Genomic DNA, 20,740 nt, shown 5'->3' on the forward strand with positions numbered 1-20,740 from the left:
CACATCAAAACGTGCGGAATGACCGGGATCGGGTTGCTATGTCTTTTATAAAAGATTCGCCTAGCCCTTTTCCCGCAAATCGCAGAAAACTGTGATAATTTGCCCCATAGGAATGAATGGGAAATCCATTTGAACAGAGCTCAAAAACACCCCACTTTGACCCCATACAGATTCCACATACTTTAACGTAGAACAAAAGTTACAAGTTTAAACGGTTCTCGGGACTATGGATATTTTTTTATAGCTAGTACGGTTCTCACGTAGTCGCAGCTTACGTTTTGTGAAAATGTCACACTGTTACACATTTTATAATGGGTGTGTATGGGAAAGCTCGTTAAGACTTTGAGTGGGTGACATCACGGCTAGAGGGGAGAGGAGCTGTCAAATCTAAAGAGTTTTTTTCCCAACTATTGCTCGGCTGGCCACAATTTTCACTCTTCATACATAATTTGGTGATCATAATGTAAGGAAATGTATCACGGCCGCACCGATATGCTCATTTAATCAAATGGACACATATAACAAACACGAGAGTCATCAGGTGTTCATCTGGTATCCTAAATACTCTGGGTGGGATATTTAGCTGATTGGAGTTACAGTTTTTTACTTAAAAGCAATAATGCAGCACAATATTGTCAATACATTCTCTGACAGGCTGTCTCTCGTTCACTGGCAGGGCGTTGCCGTGGAAACGCTTTGATCTTTGAACACACCTGTCGGTCGTTAACTAAATCAAGTGGTAATCTAAAGATGTTCAGAAACGATGCAGGAATGTGCTACAAGAATCCAAAAATGTAATAGATAAACAGTTGAAATAGTCAGCTAAAAGTGAGCTAAAATGAATGGCTATTCTTTGTTGTACCTTAACAATACAACTAATGCTATTAATACTTACTCAGCGGGGGTAATGTTAGCATCGGGACGCGCACCCAAGGTTCAGTCACACAGTCAACATTTCTCTGAATTTTCTAGTTTCCAAATTAAATGCAAAATGTACTTTCATCTGAAAAGAGGACTTTGGACCACTGAGCAACAGACCAGTTCCCTTTCTCCTTAGCCCAGGTAAGACACTTCTGAAGTTGTCTCTGGTTCAGGAGTGGCTGGACACGAGGAATGCGACACTTGGAGCCCATGTCCTGGAGACGTCTGTGCGTGGTGGCTCCTGATGCACTGACTCCAGCCTCAGTCCACTCCTTGTGAAGCTCCCCCAGATTATGAATGGCTTTTGCTTGACAATCCTCTCACGGACCGTCTCCACAGCAGCGTTAAAAAAATCTTGGAGGTGGGCGTATCTGAGGCTTGGGGATTTTTTTGCGATCAACCAATCACATGAATCTCCCGCCCGCGACATACGAAGCCAAAAAGCCCGAAGTAAACTGGATATAAACTCCCCAAAACAGGCGAAAACATACCACTGTCTCTGCCACCTCCCTCCATGCCTGGCTCCTCCGGTTTATATCCCGGTAGGTCTGGTCATAAAGCACCGGGTGATTGATTCGCTACCGCTAATTTCTCCTCCATTTTTTGGAATATGAGGAAATGATCTGCGGTATGTCTCTCCCAGCATACACGCCGTTTGATTGGCTAGAGCTTGAACTGCCAGATTTGCGTACACGGGATTTGATTGGCTGCCGCTTTCACCTCAGCTTCAAAAGTTGAACATTGTTCAACTTTGAATCTTGAAAATCCTGAGAATCTCCGCTCGCCTGCCCACAATGCATTTCGGCGAAAAGTGAGGGAAAGTGACGTCACCCCATTCAAAGTGAATGGGCAGAAGCGTTTCAAGATTTTTTTTAACGCTGCTGTGGAGACGGCCCGTCAAGTCTGCGGTCAACTCAGTTGCTTGTGTACTATGACTGTCTTCTGGACAACTGTCAGGTCAGCAGACTTCCCCATGATGGTGTAGCCTACTGAAGCAGATGAGAGACCATTTGAAGGCTCAGGAAACCGTTGAAGGTGTTTTGAGTTGATTAGCTGATCAGAGTGTGACACTGTGAGTCTACAATATTGAACTTTTTTCAATATTCAAATTTTCGGAGATACTGAATTTGGGGTTTTCATTTGCTGTAATCATCAAGATTAAAACAAATAATTCACTTTGTGTGAAATTAATCTATATAATGTATGAGTTTCAAATAGTATTAGTGAAATTAATCAACTTTTCCATGATATTCTAATTTATTGAGATGTACCTGTATCTACCATCAGCAATGAAGCAACTTGTAAACACTTTGGCACACAGTGAAGAACAGTTGAACATGTGGGTTGCTCCATGCTAAATGTATCTTTTCTTTCAATCAAGATTATCCTTTGTTATGGGCTTAAACTAAATGTATTTGTTTTTCTTTGTTTAAAATCATTTATTACTGGCTATTGCTTTTTATTAGATAATACTGGAGATGGTCAGGAAAAATGGTGGGGGGGCTATGTTTTAGGTGGAGCTGGTCAGCCATTTTGCCACGGCCATGCACAAGAACCCTTTTGTTTATATTTTGACAACCATAGCTTTAGCAAATGGATTTAATGGATAACACCAATTTACATACTTTATTAATTGTAAATATAATCACCATGGACCATGGAGGTGTTTACCATATTTGATTGCAAATCCATTCAATGATTGATAACAAATTTCAAAATCAATAGGCATCATCTTTTTGGCACAATGAATGTCTGTACAAAATCTTAATACAATCCAACTAGTAGCTGTTGAGATGTTTAATCCTGGACCAAAGTGGTCATCGTAACAGTCAATTAGAAGCAGCAGAGTTTAAAATATCCTGACTTTTAGTGCGGCATTATTATTCTTGTCATGTTTGGAGGCTACAGTACGTCACCTTTTTTTGTTGGCTGAAGTGGCTCCAAATGATTGTCCATGGCATGCAAGAGTTTGCTATGAGTCGAGGTTTGATTAATGTAACCTGCAGCCTTAGTGAATGAAGTGCCAGTAACAGCACAGTACAAAACAAACCTTACAAAAAATAAACAACGCTGCTGACTGTTTTAAAGCCATTTTCTTGATATGTAACTTTAGCTAAACGATCTAATAATAGATAACATAATGTAACTGTGTTACCTGTGGTCGAAAGTTAATTTCACATTTATAGGTCAATGATCTAAAGGCTATAACTATATTTATTAATCAACAACATGTTTTTGTCATTGTATACTAAATCTTAAAATGCTCAAAGGCCTAGTGTGTGTTTGCCACTTACTTGTGTAGAGTTTGCGATCTGTTTAAGGAGCACCTCATGTATCTTATGGGTGCTTTGTTTGTTGCAGGTCTTCGTCTCACTCTTCCTCCTACACAGGCTCTGGGTCATCTCGTTCCCGGAGCCGCTCTTCCTCGTTCAGCTCCTACTCCAGCCACTCGTCCCAGCGCAGCTCCTTCAGTGGCAGCCGCTCCAGGTACACATCAGTCTGTGGGTCTCTGTGTATCATAGTACACCTAGCTGTTGGATTTGCAAAAACAAAGCCACGCAGTCTTCCCCTACTGCTCCTTTACTTGCAGACATGTTTATACACAGTGTTTTACACAAAGCCCACTCTGCATAAATCCAGTTCTCACAGTAGCATGAGTGAGACTTTTCACTATGGGATGGGCCTCCCTCCGTATTCCTCAGAAGCATCAATCTGATTAAGCCAATCCTGATTGGGTGGTGATTGTGATGTAATCGACCCACCAGCTTGTGCTTCAACGCAGCATTGTACAAGATAAGCACCTATTTGTTTCCGCCCAGCACCAAGGGCTGTGGTGAGTTATCTCACTTATGCTACTATGAGAACCAGCGTTACACAACTAAAGTTATCATTCATAGCATAGGGGCCAGTCTGACCCAGTGCTGGAAATGTAGTATTAGTGGCCGAGTCTGTGATCCCAGACTATAAAACAGTTTGAGTGTTGCTCTGAAGAGAGTCAAGGTGTTTGAAAGATTATGTGCAAGCTTTTTAAGGGTAGGGGTGGTCCTTTGTGCCATGTCCATTTTCGAATTCATTTATTTTAAGCTCCAACCACCGGAATTTGTTATGATAGTCAACTCTCCTGGTGAATTTTATTCAAATTCCAACAACATGTACCCCTCCCTCATCAACCTTGAAGTTTAGCCTCAGTAGGGTGGTCCTTAAAATTGAAAGTCGGAAAGTCTAAGCTCCAACCCCCAGAATTCATTCTATTAGTCAAGAAAACTTTTTTTGTGAATTTTTTCTTGACTAATAGAATGAATTCTGGGGGTTGGAGCTTAGACTTTCCGACTTTCAATTTTAAGGACCACCCTAATGTGCAAGGGTGATGCGTGATTACCCAACGCAGACATCACGATCACCAGTCAATCAGGATTTGCACAATGAGATTGATGCTTCGGAGGAATATGCAGGGAGGCGCCACTTAGTGAGACATCCGGGAATGTTGAAGTTAAATAGATAATATAGATAAACACCTTCTTAATCAAGTTAATACAAATCTTAACCTCTTTAAACAATAGTGTTGGCCACGTGTTGGACTTACAGTTATTTCAACTAACAGGATGTAAGATTTATTAGCAATACATTGGTAAACATTCGGAATGTTTTGACTATTTGCTTATTTGCAATGTACTTATATTTCCTAGAGCTTATCATTAAGACTGCAAGCAAACAAAGCTAGCCTGGCTTTGTCTAAGCTTTATAATAAAATGCCTACCAGCAAATGAGCATGTTGTATCTTGATTTGATACCTTTAAGCTCTTTTTTATCTATTTGTATTTGTTGAAATGACTACCCACAGATAATTTTCCAAAGCCTCTGAGATGACAAAGGGTTTGGTAGTAATCCAAATAAGGTTTAGGTTCAGTAAATAAGTGATTGTAAACCTGTAGTGTCCATATTAAGAGAGAGATCCTGTTGGGCTTTGGAGTTTGTGCTAGGTGGATGTTGCCACTAGGGATGCCAGAAACTGACCATGATCAAATTCGAAAATCGGACAGCCCTGGCGAATATTAATCAATTATTAATACTATTACTATTATTAGCATTAGTCTATATTTTGGTTGAAACTAAGCCAGGAAAAAAAAGTAAAACATAAATAATAATAAAAAAATATATAAATAAAATCGAATTTTAAAAATAATTTTCGATTATGGAGACTAACGAATATTCGAAAAATCGAATAATCGCTGGCATCCCTAGTTGCCACCTTCAGACAGAGCTAGTCTACAATGTGAGATCCATTTGAAAGTGATTTTGCACATTGCTTAGCTATCTATCTAACTAACTAACAAACTAACATTGCTTTTCTTTAATTGTTCAGCTCGCACTTGAAAATGTAAATGCATCAACATAATGCAATAGATGAAAGCAATTATAGTCATGTTATTCTTGAAATGAAACTGCATATCAATATGTCATGACTACTTTACTGCTTACAGGTCTCGATCATTCTCCACCTCCCCGTCACCGAGTCCAGCCGCACAGAGGAACGCTAAGAACAAAGCCGACCCCCCCCCCTGCGTTAGCCAAAGGGTAACTCTTCAGCACCTTCATCCATTTAAGCCATTGTCCACCAGGAGTATATTATTTGCTTCTATCTTTGTTTCTCCTTAAGTACACATTCTAGGGTTCAATTTGTTAGTGTTTGTAAATAATGTTATTATTTCATGTGATTTATTGTCATAACAAGGCAGAATAAAGTCTGTAGTTGTAGCTTTCTCCATCATTGCATTGCATCATGCTTTCTTATTTGTGTTAATGATTTGTTCATCATTAGCTAAAGCATTGCATGTGCTCTGCTGACATGCTAGTTTGTAGCACATGCCTATCGATCACTGTCTGCATGCTTGAAAAAGTGCCTTTTACATCCCTAAGCATGCCGCTGAAGCCGGGTGCCATGCCCCCTCCTCGCAGGGATAAGCCCACCATGAAGAAGGCTCCCAGTCCTCCTCCACCTGGTGGACCGCAGGGCAGGCCTTCCAAACCCCTGCCCGAGGGAGGGAAGCCTCCAACCAATCCCCGGGAGACAGGGGGAGCAGGAGGCGCGGCAGGCAGCGGTGGAGTAGGGAGACCCCCTCCTCCAAGGGAACCTGGAAAGCCTCCAAACCCGAGGGAAGAGAGGCGAAAAGAACGTCAGCAACATCCTCCACGAAGGTAAGTGCCTCACCATAAGGCTATTTCAGGTTATAATACGAATTAAAGTTGCATCAGCAATAAACACACCGCTGCCCCACATGTGTCAGCAGCGGGCTTGTTACGACAACTGGACACTACAAAAAAGGAGTACATTACTCCGTGCAGTAGAGGGCCTAATATTTCCGTCTTCAAGTTTGTTTAGCTAGGACTTTGACTCAATATTTTTGTGGGGATGATGTCAGGCCTGGATTCCTATTGATCAGGCAGTTGGAAGAAGATGGGAGAATGTACGCTCAAGTTTCAACAACAAGCTGTTTCCGGGCGAAGAACGCTACCCCACGGTCGAGGCTTTAAAACCAAATGGCTTCACAATTTTTCCTCCTGCACGTCTTTAGACAATACCTTAAAGATGGCTCTGATAACTTTGTTAAGATCGATAGTTGCTGTTTCCTTTTGCCTGTAAGTGTTGCTCTGAATCATGCTCAGTATTGACGTGTGAATGTCCACCGGCATGACCAGTTTGGTCCAGATTGGACAACGTTAGTTAAGGTACAGCCACTTCCTATTTATTTTTTATGATTTCTTGAAAGCTTATCAACTTTTTATTAAGCATGTCTTACAGTTTAAAGTTTGACACATGTAAAATGGAGCGTTGTCCTAAGACCTATCCTTTAACTATTGTTATCTATATATGTATCTTAACTACTAGCGTAACATTGGTCTTAGGGTTATTCCGACCAACATATACACCGATCAGCCATAACATTATGACCACTGACAGGTGAGGTGAATAACATTGATTATCTGGTTACAATGGCACCTGTCAGTGGGTGGGATATGTGAGACAGCGAGTGAACACTTTGTCTTCAAAGCTCATGTGTTGGAAGCAGGAAAAATGTGAAAGCGTTGTGAGGGACTTTGACAAGGGCTAAATTGTGATGACTATACAACTGGGTCAGAGCATCTCCAAAACTGCAGCTCTTGTGGAGTGTTCCCGGTCTGCAGTGGTCAGTACCTACCGAAAGTGGTCCAAGGAAGGAAAACCGGTGAATCAGGGTCATGTGCGACCAAGGCTCCTTGATGGGCGTGGAGAGCGAAGGCTGGCCCGTGTGGTCCGACCCAACAGAAGAGCTACTGTAGCTCAAATTGCTGAAACAGTTAATGCTGGTTCTGTTAGAAAGCTGTCCGAACACTAGGGATGGGTACCGAGCCCCGGTATTAAACGGGCCCCGGGGTTGTATTATTAAAGACCGTGGTACCGTTAAGCTCCGACGTTATCGGTCTTTTTATCGGTACTGGAGACATCTAAAAAATATGTCATGTGTATTATTGCTACACAAACATTATATTGCAGTTTTAGTGTCGCCAACTCCGTTTCTAATACGCAAAAAGACTGCAAAATGCGTCATTTTTTGTATTTTCGATCTCTCCAATCCAGGCGAGAGATCTCTCTCCCCCGCCTGTGTGCGAGGGGGCGGGGCAGTTTACACACACGCAGCTGCTACATGCAGCAACACACACACACGGAGGAGATGGCGGAGAGAACGCCTCCGAGGTGTGGTTAAACTTTACCCGTCTCGCTCGTTGCCTAAAGTGCAATAAGAGTTTAGCATGTAAGGGCGGTAACACGAGCAATTTGTCTAAACATTTAGCAAAAGTGCACCACGTTCAGACGGAGAAATGCACCGGGTTCGACTGTCTCTCTAGTAGCTCTGTAGCCCCATCACGAGTAACGTTTCCACGTCAGGTATATTATGTATGCTAGCAGCAACACACGGAGCTAACTCAATGATTCAAACATGGGTTAATGATTAGAGGGAACTGAGTTATTTAGTTTGTTAAAGTTTCAGCCATTCTGTTCACAGTTCTGTCATCAGATTATTTAATATGATTTGTTAAAACGTTGTTGTTTCTGTTGATGTGAAATATTATGTATTTCATTTAAATAAAAAGCAATGTTAGTTTTGTTCACAATTTGTTAATTTTCATTTAATTGTTTATTTGAATAGGGACAATGCACATTAATGAACACTTTAGACAAATAATGCTTCAAGTGTAAATATGCCGGATTTTAGCTTTGAGCTAATTTCCATCCGTAGTCCCTGACATACAACATATAGTTAGTTTACCTCATTTTTCTCTCCAAAAGAACCGATAAGAGTACCGTTAAAAGACCGGACCGATAAGCGGTATCGATAAAAGTAGTAGTACCGTTAAAACCTTAACGATACCCATCCCTACCGAACACACAGTGCATCGCAGTACGTGTGTATGGGGCTGTGTAGCTGCAGACCGGTCAGGGGGCCCATGCTGACCCCTGTCCACCGCCCAAATAACCTACAATGGGCACGAGAGCATCAGAACTGGACCGCGGAGCAATGGAAGAAGGTGGCCTGGTCTGATGAATTACGTCATGTGTGTATGGTTGGGTGTGTGTGCGTCGCTCTCCTGGGAAAGACTCAGTGGCCGTTTCTCAATCGCGAGGATATTGGCTTCCAAGCCAATATTTCAAGGATGCTACGTCATCAAGTGGCGCAGCAGGACCGTTCCAATGTCCAGCATACTTGGAATTCCACCGAGGCCGCGTCCTTGGTTTGGGGGAAATTTCGAGGCTGCACATGGGTAGACTTTGCGTCCTTAAAGTCCCCACAATGCTTTGCGCACGGACCAATTTCCCCAAATCTGTGGTGGAAAATGTAAGGCGGGGCCTCTCATATGACGCACACCTGCACACTTGCTAGCCTGTTCCACTCTTCGTTTTCCGAATGCCAGGAAGGATTCTTGCCTAGCTTCTGAAGGAAGTGACTCGGAAGACATGTGCTACCAAGCAAGCGCACTCGCGATTGAGAAACGGCCCGTCAGTAGGGGCTTGGACTGGGAGCCGTAGGGTCGCTGGTTCAAGTCCCTGAACAGACCTAAATATGGAGTGTGGATTGCTACTTGGAGAGGTCCCAGTTCACCTCCTGGGCCCTCCAATTCTATCTATCTATAGATAGAAAATTCAATCACGTTAATCACAAAAATGTATTAATTATGATTTTAGTTTTGTTTAATAAACTAGTATTTGTGGTGTTGTAATAAAGAAATGCATGACTAACTGGTAAGAACTTTTTCACTTTATTATCTTTACTTTACTATATTTATTGTGTATCACTGCTTTGTTTTTTAGATTTCTTAATTATTGGCATGAATTTCGTAACATTCTGTGATTCCCCGCTGTATATTGTGCGCTACACATGCACTTGTATGATAGCAGTGTTTCCCCTAGGTTTACTGCCTTGGCTGCTCGGGTACAACACGGGGGTGCCCGGAATTTTATTTTTTTATTTTTTTTGGAGCAGAGAGGAGCTGTGGATTATTGTTATTATCGTACAGTAACAAAGTAGTTGTACATTAAAAAGTAATAAAGTACAGTGTTATACTGTACTGTATTACTTCTGTATTCCCTTCTTATCATGTAGCCTACACTTCTTCCTTTCATTGATACATTTAAATCACCTGACTACAGCATATAACATACCTGCTGCAACCCTGTTCTGCTTCTCTCTGCCTCATCCTCTATTGCTGGAGGCAGCTCCACCTCATCTGATCTCTGATATGAAAGCAATCGTGTTATGATCATATTGAGCTATTGGTGTGAGTCTAACATTAAACAAGCAGTCTGCTTGTCATACATTGCTGACCATACATTTTAAGAGGCAATTTGTTGAGTCACTGCCGCTAAATGCCGGTAGCATCAAGCTAGCAAATCCTGCATTAGCCTCACATCAACAGGTGCAAGAACATCCAATTATCCTGAGCTAATTTACTGAATAAACCAACTCACATCTCCTGTCTTTTTTTTTCACCCGACTCATTAGACTATTCTTCTGCTGGTGTTTCATTGTTGTTTTCTGTCAAATTCAATACTGTAGTTCAAAACCGCGGTACCTGCTCACCATCTGTGAGCTATTTTTAGAATGCGCACGCTACGTTCGTTGTCGCGTTCGCGCGCGTCCACCTGGGCAGGCTGTGTGTGTCCTTCTCCTCCGTGACGATAACGGCTTGAGGTTAAAAAATAATAATAAACGAATTTGAAACTGGGGGGGGGGACACAAACAAGCAGACAGCAAAGCTCGGGGCAATAATGCAGATTTGTTTGACTTTTTTTACACTTTGTTGTTCTCCTCCTTTCCTCCGCTCTTGTCTCTGATTGTGAGTGTGTGCATTCGTGTGTGTGTGTGTGTGTGGGGGGGGGGGGAGCGGAGCCCCGCCCTTCAGAAACAGAGCGGAGGGAGAATGTGATAACGCAAAGCAGTGGACACTGAAACATGCACATACATTGGATAAATAACATAGGCGTTTATTTAATAAAAGAGCACATGTTCAATGTGAAAAGTGACCGTAGATAGATTACTTCAGTTGCAATTTGGTGCTATATATATATATATATATATATATATATATATATATATTTTTTTAATTAAAAAAAAATTAACAAAAAAAAAAAACACCTTGAATTTCAGGCGGGGCTCCGTTGGCAGGGCGCAGCGCCCCGCCAAGACAATGGTAGGGGAAACACTGGATAGTATTCTTGGTGGCGTTTTCTGCAAACTCTATCTGCTCCTGCAGGGCTGACCCTGTCTGCTGTCTCCTGTGCAAAGCGAAGGGGTGCAGAACATTTGTCATAGATCAAGTGTTCGGATACGCCACGGCAGTGATGGTTCTGGCTGATGCCCAGTGGTCTCCAGTCAGTGCAGTACATGTAGCTAGTACCACTTTTCTTTTCTTTTCTTTTCTTTTTCATTGCCATGCAATTCCTGGTAAACATTTGCGCAGGAAGTTGGGGTCGGAACATGGTATTGTGATTCATTTGTGTTTATTTATTTTTTTATGTGTTCAAGTTTCCAGATTATTCCCGAGTGTTAAGGCATTGCAGTGACAGCCCTAGTGCAGACTCAAATTCTGTCTCTCCTGGAAATAAAAATGCTACTGTCCCATCCATGGTGATCTGTTTTAGACAAAACTGTTTGAGGCATTCTTAATTCTTATGGCAAACCAGTTAATAGAAAAACAACCCTTTTTTGTTGGCAGCCGACTCTGTCGAGTTGTAAGTAACTCGACTAGAATAAACATCTTCAGTGTTGGAGGATTTTCTCCTGGAGCGCTATGTGCGCCATAGCTGTCTGTAGTAGGTTGGCTTAGAAAGGCTCTTGAAGGTGGCTCGCTGCTCTGATTGTGAGCATCACAGCATTGTCATCATCTCTATATGACCAAAAGTTTTATGATTTGTTTGATATTGCAAAACCTTTTACATAAGAGCACACAATCGTTTATCTAGCCACTTACTTTTTACTTTAAGAGGCAGCTTGATAAGAAAATGGTCTGAGAGATTTATTGTGTCTTTGTCCCGTCCGATTAAAAACCTTGTTAGAATGTCTTTAAAAAAAAGTTTTGTGATCAGAGTGAAAACTGTTATGATGCTTTGCTATGCGGTTCAGGGGTAGTGTTTGGGAGTGGGAGAAGGTTGACCTTCCTACATGTTTGTTTCCCAGATGACATTTGTAAGGAAGTATGTAGTCAGTGGATTGCTTTGTTAAGATACATTTGCAATAAGCAGAACTGGATTTCCCAACCCGTTCAGATTTGCATAGTTGATTCTGTGTTTGTGTATGGTATAAAAGGATACTACAGGTGTATCCCTGTTGTGCATTTTGGGGGAAGACCAAAGAGATTGGTATGTGTGTGGGAGTGGGTGGATAGCCCGGGGAAAGGATAAGTACAAACGCATACATATGGGTGACAGCGAGAAACCACAGACAAAGAGGAAGAGCAGTTAAAGGGCAGGAAAGAACAGTAAGGATGTGTGCGGCTGTTTTCTGTCTCACCACGGAAACTGCCCTGACAAACCAGTTCCAACACCTATTGGTTATTCTGTTTATAAACCACGTCCTTCTGATTGACATGTATATTATATCTATATTAGGGCTGTCAGTCGATTAAAATATTTAATCGCGATTAATCGCATGATTGTCCATAGTTAATCGCAAATTAATCGCACATTTTTTATCTGTTCTAAATGTACCTTAGAGGGATATTTTTCAAGTTTTTAATACTCTTATCAACATGAGTGGACTTATATGTTTGTTTTTTATCTTTTGAACAATGACAAATATTCTTATGAATATTAAACACAACAACCTCTGAACATTACAAATATTCGCTTCAATTCAACCTGGAACCTCTCTCATACAATACTGTGTGTGTGTGTGTGTGTGTGTGTGTGTGTGTGTGTGTGTGTGTGTGTGTTTGTGTGTGTTGTGTGTGTGTGTGTGGTGTTGTGTGTGTGTGTGTGTGTGTGTGTGTGTGTGTGTGGTGTGTGTGTGTGTGTGTGTGTGTGTGTGTGTGTGTGTGTGTGTGTGTGTGTGTGTGTGTGTGTGTGTGTGTGTGTGTGTTTGTGTTGTGTGTGTGTGTGTGTGTGTGTTGTGTGTGTGTGTGGTGTGTGTGTGTGTGTGTGTGTGTGTGTGTGTGTGTGTGTGTTGTGTGTGTTGTGTGTGTGTGTGTGTGTGTGTGTGTGTGTGTGTGATGGATCGTTGGAGCTATGTGCAGCTCGAGGCATATGCTCGAACGGGAGCTGCCTGGACGCTGCAATCATGTTGTGCGCACTATCCGTGCTGAGTGTGCTGACTTTTCGTGCAATGTCCCACTGTCTGGCTACCTGCATAAAGTCAAGTGCTCAGCGCAGTTGTCGGCAAAATGTCACTCCTCTGTTTTCATTGAAACAGCTCCTTATATCCGTTAGCGCAGCTAGCTAGCACCAGATGCTAACAACAACAACACGTAAGGTGTGCTTCGCTCGCGCCACACATACACACACCCTCCCGGTCCTCCCGATGGCCAGTCCGGGCCTGCCGGTGAGCGTGGAAGTGTGGTCTGCCACAAGCGGGCAGCAGGAGCGGGGCTGTCAGCATCAGCTTGTAGATGGTATTTTAAACTCGATGCGCTCTGAAACTACGGGGCGGCCGAGGACAACACATACGTTAATCGCGTTAAAATAATTAGTGGCGTTAAAAAAAATGTGCGTTATTAACGCGTTAACTTGACAGCCCTAATATATATATATTTATATATTGAATACCTGTTACTGGCCTGAGAAGTGGGATGGAGTATCATTATGAAGATATTTGAAGTGTCTTCCTGTCTTTTGAGTGGTTCCCAGTATGATACTCTGGGTGTTTCTCAATCTCGAGTACGCTTGCTTGGTAGCACATGTCTTCCGAGCGTCTTGCTTCAGAAGCGAGTCAAGAATACTTCCTGGCATTCAGAAAACAAAGAGTGGAACAGGCTAGCAAGTGTGCAGGTGTGCGTCATATGAGAGGCCCCGCCTTACATCTTCCGCCACAGATTTGGGGAAATTGGTCCGTGCGCAAAGCATTGTGGGGATTTGAAGACCGCGGAGTCTACTCATGTGCAGCCTCGATATTTCTCCAAACGGAGTACGCCGGGCTCGGTAGATTTCCAAGTATGCTGGAGATTGGAACAGTACTTCGGCGGCACTCGATGACGTAGTATGCTTGAAATAGTGGCTCTGAAGCAGCTTTACTCGCGATTGAGAAACACCCCCAGTCTACCTACTCAATGTGCATGTACTACAAAGTACTTCCCACTAAATGGAGTCATATTTTACTAGCGGACTGTTAACCCTAAAGTATACTCAAGCAAGATGGCCGGTTATATGTTATGGCACCCAGCAGCGGGTCCGTCACATCTCTGAAACAAATAGGCATTATTTGGATAAACTGATCAGATATTGGGAATCTAAATGGTTATTCTCCTGCCTAAAATGATATGAAATATGGATATACTAAGGTTATATCTACGGACTGGATGAAAGTCATGGATGCTTGATATACTAACATAAATCACAATTTTCTGTGTTTAAACACTAGCAACAACCGATGTGCCTGTTGTGTGCTGTTTTACCTTTACACTAACACTGTAACCGCTGGACAGTGTCAGAATGTTGAAATGGAAACACACATTGTTGAAATTTACTTTCCATAGGTTTTCCAGTGGTTTAGCCATGTTATTATTAAATGATAGAGGATAAAAGTTGTCCGTTTATTTTCTCACAAGTTCTACAAATGAATGTTAACTTGGAACACTAATAACTTCACTGACAGCAAACAACCTCTGTTAAAAACATCCACGCTCTTCTATATGACCACAGTGGTTTGGGACTAATATTCCTTTTTGGGAATGACCTTAGTGTTTCAGATGTTTCTGACCGAGAGTAGCAGGGACCTGAGTGTGGCTGATTGAGTTATTTCCTTTTATTTGTAAAGACATTTGGTATCAAAACCTTCTGATATGTGTAATCATATCTGAACAAAGAGATGGGTAGTAGACCCTGGTTTTGATTTTATAAGAACTACTTGCCGGGTTCTCACTTCAGTGTCTGTCTCTTCCAGGCGAACTGTGAGTGGAAGTGTTAGTGGAAGAAGTTATTCTGGTTCTAGCTCCAGATCCAGATCATCCTCCAACTCCCTATCTCGCTCACGCTCCGGATCCAGAAAATCCAGGTACTCGCCGTTAACACCGTTATGTCATCAAAACAGCAGTTTGCGAGAAAAAACCCCTCCTTTTTATAGAGAGATGTTGATGACCATTTATTGCGTCTATGTGTGCATTTATTCTGATCCTTCCACCGCAGCGGTTTGTCTGTCGGCCAAATGGGAGTTTTTCCATCCCATTCTTATGAATGGGAAATCTCAGAAATGCCTTGAGAATGAACTGATTTTGGTGATCAAAGGTCAGGGTCACTGTGACCTCACATTTGTCCCATACTCATAATCCTTAAACCACATGAACAAATTGGAAGGATTTCTTCAAATTTGGCACAAATTCCAACTTGGACATGGATAAACTAATTAGAATTTGGAGGGGTGTAAATGGCAAGGTGACTGTGACCTCACAAAACACCTTTTGGCCACATCATAAGAATACATAGGCTACTAATGGCAGTTTCAACTTTAGCATCAACTTGACTGGTTGGTGGTGGAATACAACGGTGAGATGGTATTTGACCTGTAAAGCATTTTATTTGCAGAACAGCTTTGATTGATATTCGTTAATAATGCCAAATGGCACACATACTAAGACAATTATGAATCTATGGAGTATAATGTACTTACACATTTGACTCTTTAAAGGTGGGGTAGGTAATTATGGAGAAACCGGCTCGAGTGCGCTAGAATTTGAAAATACACAACCGGAAAAAATCTGCCACTTCCTTACAGAGCCCCTCCTCCAACACACACGAACGCGCACATGACCAATGAGGGCACGAGATAAGTTTGTGCACAGATGGAAGGCTGACAGGCAGGTAGGCCATCCAGTTACTTTAGCCGGGCCGGCTCAAATGATTGGTCGTGCTTTTTACAGCGCTACCGCTTCCACAGATGACATTTTTTTATGTATTCATTGTCAAAGCATTTAATGTATTCATTGCTATCGGGATGTTAAGAGCATTCCATGGAATATAACAAAAAGTGTTTCTGAAATAAATTACATACCCCATCTTTAAGCCAGCAAGAGACAGGAACTCCAACCAACTGCAGCATTGAACTCGATGTTAACTGAAACAAGAAATATCTGAAGTAAAGCAGAAAGCGGCATATTGGTGATGAGAGACTAACCGGAGCAGCTGACGATGTTGCCAAGCAACGGTAAACATTGTTACAGTAGTTGACATACTACTGGTGAGACTTCAAATCTCACCCCCACACAGTTCCAAGGGAAGAATAGACAACCCATGTTGAACTGTACCCACAAACATGTTCACATCCAGAATCCCCTTCTGCTTTGGTTTTTCTTTTCACTGCAAAGCATTTATGCAGCAAGTCAGTCTTTATTCTCTTTACATATGGGATCATGTGAGGCAGTGCATTCAGACACAATATACTCAATTATATGTGTGTGTGTGATGGTCTCATGCTGTCGTGCACTCCTCAACAAAACAGCTACTGCAATGAATATTTACTTAATGATATTGGCATTGGGAGCAATGCAATATAACGGTTTCAGGCACGTAGTCCACATTTCTTGCAAAATGTTTTAGTTGCACTATAATTGGCTGCTTTTAGGCTTTGCTTCCAACTAAATTGTAGTTTTTTTCTGGTTTCATTATTGTGAAGGCAGTCACTGTCAGTCTTCAATCCAAATATGAAAATATAAAGGTATTTGAAATGTAAATATAATGGGTTTTAGTGATTACACGGTGTAATATGGATGTATTGTGTTTTTCCCTCTTGCTTTCATGTGCCGTCTCTGTTGGGAAACCCTCCAGGAAATCCAGGTATGATATTTGTTATTCAGGGTGTGTGTGTGTAGACATGTGCGCATGTTGTGCAGTGTACACAGTGTACCCTGAGAAGCAGCAGTTCAGTCTGGATGTTGTGTCTCTCCCTCAGATCTCTGAGTGTGAGCAGCGTGTCCTCCGTGTCCTCGGCTTCGTCCAGCAGCAGCTCGGTGCGCAGCGCAGACTCAGACGACATGTATGCTGACCTGGCCAGCCCCGTGTCCTCCGCCAGCTCCCGCTCCCCCACCACCAATCACCCCCGCAAGGAGCGAGTGCCGGTGCGGGACCGGCCTCCACAAGGCAGAGACAAGATCAGGGGTGAGTGCTGCAGGGCGGAGGGATAGGCTGCTACAAAAGCACAACATAAGGGTCATACATTTTAGAATGGGTCGCTACTCAAAGAATGGACAAGTGTGGAATGAGAAAGCAGCTGAAATCAGTCGGTGAATGAAAACACGTTCTACAAACTCTGCTGCAGAGGCATTACAGTTCATATTTTACACTTATTCTTCAAAATGTATGTTTTGCATGCTATAATTAAATTAAAAGTACCACAGTTGTGATTTTAAGACGGATATCACCATCCTTTCACACATCTTTACACTTAAGTATTTAATGTACAAAAACAAAATATAAACAATTGGGGGGGAAAAGTAAAAAATGGCACGTATACAATTTCTTTCTTTTTTTAAATATTTTCAATGTTTCTGTAAATGGGAGGTATAAAACTGATGATTAGCATTTGATGGTTCATCGGGTCTCATCTTTTTCTTTCCTCATCACAGAGAGACCATCAAAAAAAGAGGAACCCTTCAGAGAGGACCGCAGGAAGATGGACCCGTCTAATGCCACACTAAGAGGGGGCCACCCCGGGCCCAGGTCAGGACCTGGCAGCAGGGGGGGCCACCATGTACATCCCCCACCTGGCTCCATGGGCCCCCCAGGAAGCTATGGAGGTTCAGGTTCCCACAAAGACATCAAACTCACCCTCCTCAACAAGGTTTCTATCGCTTCACTTTCTCTTTTTAAAGGGTCTGTTTCTTTCTCAGTCCCCTCCAGGAAGTCACTGCTGCCAGTGAAAAAGGCGTCTGTGTGACACTTTGGTTTTTAAAAAGATGGAACATGCAAGATATTGTATTATTTGTGACATTGAGAGGTGATGGTAGTTATGTTTTATTACCTTTTTAATGCCTTTTGAATCAATAAAATATGTCCCTCCGACCACGACTGATAATCATAAGTACAGACATGTTTTCTCTGAAAGCTTTTTGTAAAAGCTACCTGTAAATTACTTCGAAGTTGAATTTATAATTGTCTGCATGTATTGTATCTTTATTTGCATTGTTTGACTCATGTGTGTTGGTTTTGCAGCAGCAGGGAGATAAGGGCAACAGGAAGAGGTACCTGCCTGCAGACAAAGAGCGGCCCGGCTCCCCCCCCAGTAAGAGGATGGCCATGTCTCCAGACAGAGGTGAGAACCAGACACGTCTTCATGTGAGGCTGTGGCTCAGTGGGTTAGTGCACTGACCTTCGTATCAGGAGAGCAAAACATGGACTATGACTGTGCTATTAAAACTTGACAGAACTTGGCATGGTTTAACGGTTGCTTAATCATTTAGTTATCTTATTAATAAAATATTGATATTTTTTTTATCCTTGCCCAATGTAGAAGTTAAGACCTTTTTATAAAAATAGATAATATTTTACAGCTGTGAGACCGTTTTTTTTTTAACCATCCTCTAAAAACCATAGTTCAGTAACAGGCGGTCCGGACCCAGACGCCGACCTATACGGAGCCGGACCTATAATCAATACATTAATAGGGGATTTCAATTTTGACGGGGCGATTCTATTTTAACCGCCGCCGACAGGGGGCGAAAGAGACGAGTGAGCGATAGAGGGAGAGAAACACAGAAGAAGAGACGAGTGAGCGGTACAGGGAGAGAAACACAGAAGAAGAGACGAGAGAGCGGTAGAGGGAGAGAAACACAGAAGAAGAGACGAGAGAGCGGAAGAGTGAGAGAAACACAGAAGAAGAGACGAGAGAGCGATAGAGGGAGAGAAACACAGAAGAAGAGACGAGAGAGCGGTAGAGGGAGAGAAACACAGAAGAAGAGACGAGAGAGCGGTAGAGGGAGAGAAACACAGAAGAAGAGACGAGAGAGCGGAAGAGTGAGAGAAACACAGAAGAAGAGACGAGAGAGCGATAGAGGGAGAGAAACACAGAAGAAGAGACGAGAGAGCGGAAGAGTGAGAGAAACACAGAAGAAGAGACGAGAGAGCGGAAAAGGGAGAGAAACACAGAAGAAGAGACGAGAGAGCGGAAAAGGGATAGAAACACAGAAGAAGAGACGAGAGAGCGGTACAGGGAGAGAAACACAGAAGAAGAGACGAGAGAGCGGTACAGTGAGAGAAACACAGAAGAAGAGACGAGAGAGCGGTACAGGGAGAGAAACACAGAAGAAGAGACAGAGAAGCGGTACAGGGAGAGAAACACAGAAGAAGAGACGAGAGAGCGGTAGAGGGAGAGAAACACAGAAGAAGAGACGAGAGAGCGGTACAGTGAGAGAAACACAGAAGAAGAGACGAGAGAGCGGTACAGGGAGAGAAACACAGAAGAAGAGACGAGAGAGCGGTACAGGGAGAGAAAACACAGAAGAAGAGACGAGAGAGCGGTACAGTGAGAGAAACACAGAAGAAGAGACGAGAGAGCGGTACAGGGAGAGAAACACAGAAGAAGAGACGAGAGAGCGGTACAGGGAGAGAAACACAGAAGAAGAGACGAGAGAGCGATAGAGGGAGAGAAACACAGAAGAAGAGACGAGAGAGCGGTAGAGTGAGAGAAACACAGAAGAAGAGACGAGAGAGCGGTACAGGGAGAGAAACACAGAAGAAGAGACGAGAGAGCGGTACAGGGAGAGAAACACAGAAGAAGAGACGAGAGAGCGGTACAGGGAGAGAAACACAGAAGAAGAGACGAGAGAGCGGTACAGGGAGAGAAACACAGAAGAAGAGACGAGAGAGCGGTAGAGGGAGAGAAACACAGAAGAAGAGACGAGAGAGCGGTACAGTGAGAGAAACACAGAAGAAGAGACGAGAGAGCGGTAGAGTGAGAGAAACACAGAAGAAGAGACGAGAGAGCGGTACAGGGAGAGAAACACAGAAGAAGAGACGAGTGAGCGGTACAGGGAGAGAAACACAGAAGAAGAGACGAGAGAGCGGTACAGGGAGAGAAACACAGAAGAAGAGACGAGAGAGCGGTACAGGGAGAGAAACACAGAAGAAGAGACGAGAGAGCGGTACAGGGAGAGAAACACAGAAGAAGAGACGAGAGAGCGGTACAGGGAGAGAAACACAGAAGAAGAGACGAGAGAGCGGTACAGGGAGAGAAACACAGAAGAAGAGACGAGAGAGCGGTACAGTGAGAGAAACACAGAAGAAGAGACGAGAGAGCGGTACAGGGAGAGAAACACAGAAGAAGAGACGAGAGAGCGGTACAGGGAGAGAAACACAGAAGAAGAGACGAGAGCGATAGAGGGAGAGAAACACAGAAGAAGAGACGAGAGAGCGGTAGAGTGAGAGAAACACAGAAGAAGAGACGAGAGAGCGGTACAGGGAGAGAAACACACAGAAGAAGAGACGAGAGAGCGGTACAGGGAGAGAAACACAGAAGAAGAGACGAGAGAGCGGTAGTACAGTGAGAGAAACACAGAAGAAGAGACGAGAGAGCGGTACGGGAGAGAACACAGAGAGAGAGAGACGAGAGAGCGGTACAGGGAGAGAAACACAGAAGAAGAGACGAGAGCGATAGAGGGAGAGAAACACAGAAGAAGAGACGAGAGAGCGGTAGAGTGAGAGAAACACAGAAGAAGAGACGAGAGAGCGGTACAGGGAGAGAAACACAGAAGAAGAGACGAGAGAGCGGTACAGGGAGAGAAACACAGAAGAGAGAGACGAGAGAGCCGGTAGAGGAGAAACGAAGACAGGAGCGATACGGGTAGAGGAGAGAACACAGAGAAGAGACGAAGAGAGAGCGTAGGTTAACGAGAGCGGTAGAGTGAGAGAAACACAGAAGAAGAGACGAGAGAGCGGTAGAGTGAGAGGAGAGGAGAGTGAACAGGCGGAGGAAAGTAACCCAATACATCTTCACCATGTTTGGCTCCACAAACAGCTGCGAGGCAGCTTTCTCCACAATGAACATTATTAACACTAAATATGGTTCCAGGCTAACCAATGAGCACCTGCATGTGTGTAATGGCCCTGACACCATTTCAGCCCAGATCTAAACTCCTGGCAGGACAA

General features: G+C 43.2%; 1 protein-coding gene across 1 annotated transcript in view; it reads left to right on the top strand.

Annotated features, from left to right (window-relative positions):
* LOC117484398 (zinc finger CCCH domain-containing protein 18-like) overlaps positions 1 to 20,740 on the top strand; it is a 40,292-nt gene that overhangs the window by 17,188 nt on the left and 2,364 nt on the right. The window contains 9 exon segments of the mRNA XM_034132858.1: positions 3,283 to 3,408; positions 5,403 to 5,472; positions 5,474 to 5,496; positions 5,839 to 6,117; positions 14,550 to 14,660; positions 16,427 to 16,435; positions 16,551 to 16,756; positions 17,224 to 17,438; positions 17,810 to 17,909. Of these exon segments, the coding sequence (XP_033988749.1) occupies positions 3,283 to 3,408; positions 5,403 to 5,472; positions 5,474 to 5,496; positions 5,839 to 6,117; positions 14,550 to 14,660; positions 16,427 to 16,435; positions 16,551 to 16,756; positions 17,224 to 17,438; positions 17,810 to 17,909 (1,139 nt within the window).

The sequence above is a fragment of the Trematomus bernacchii genome, unplaced genomic scaffold (assembly GCF_902827165.1).
Source record: "Trematomus bernacchii unplaced genomic scaffold, fTreBer1.1, whole genome shotgun sequence".
NCBI classification, from domain to species: Eukaryota; Metazoa; Chordata; class Actinopteri; order Perciformes; family Nototheniidae; genus Trematomus; species Trematomus bernacchii.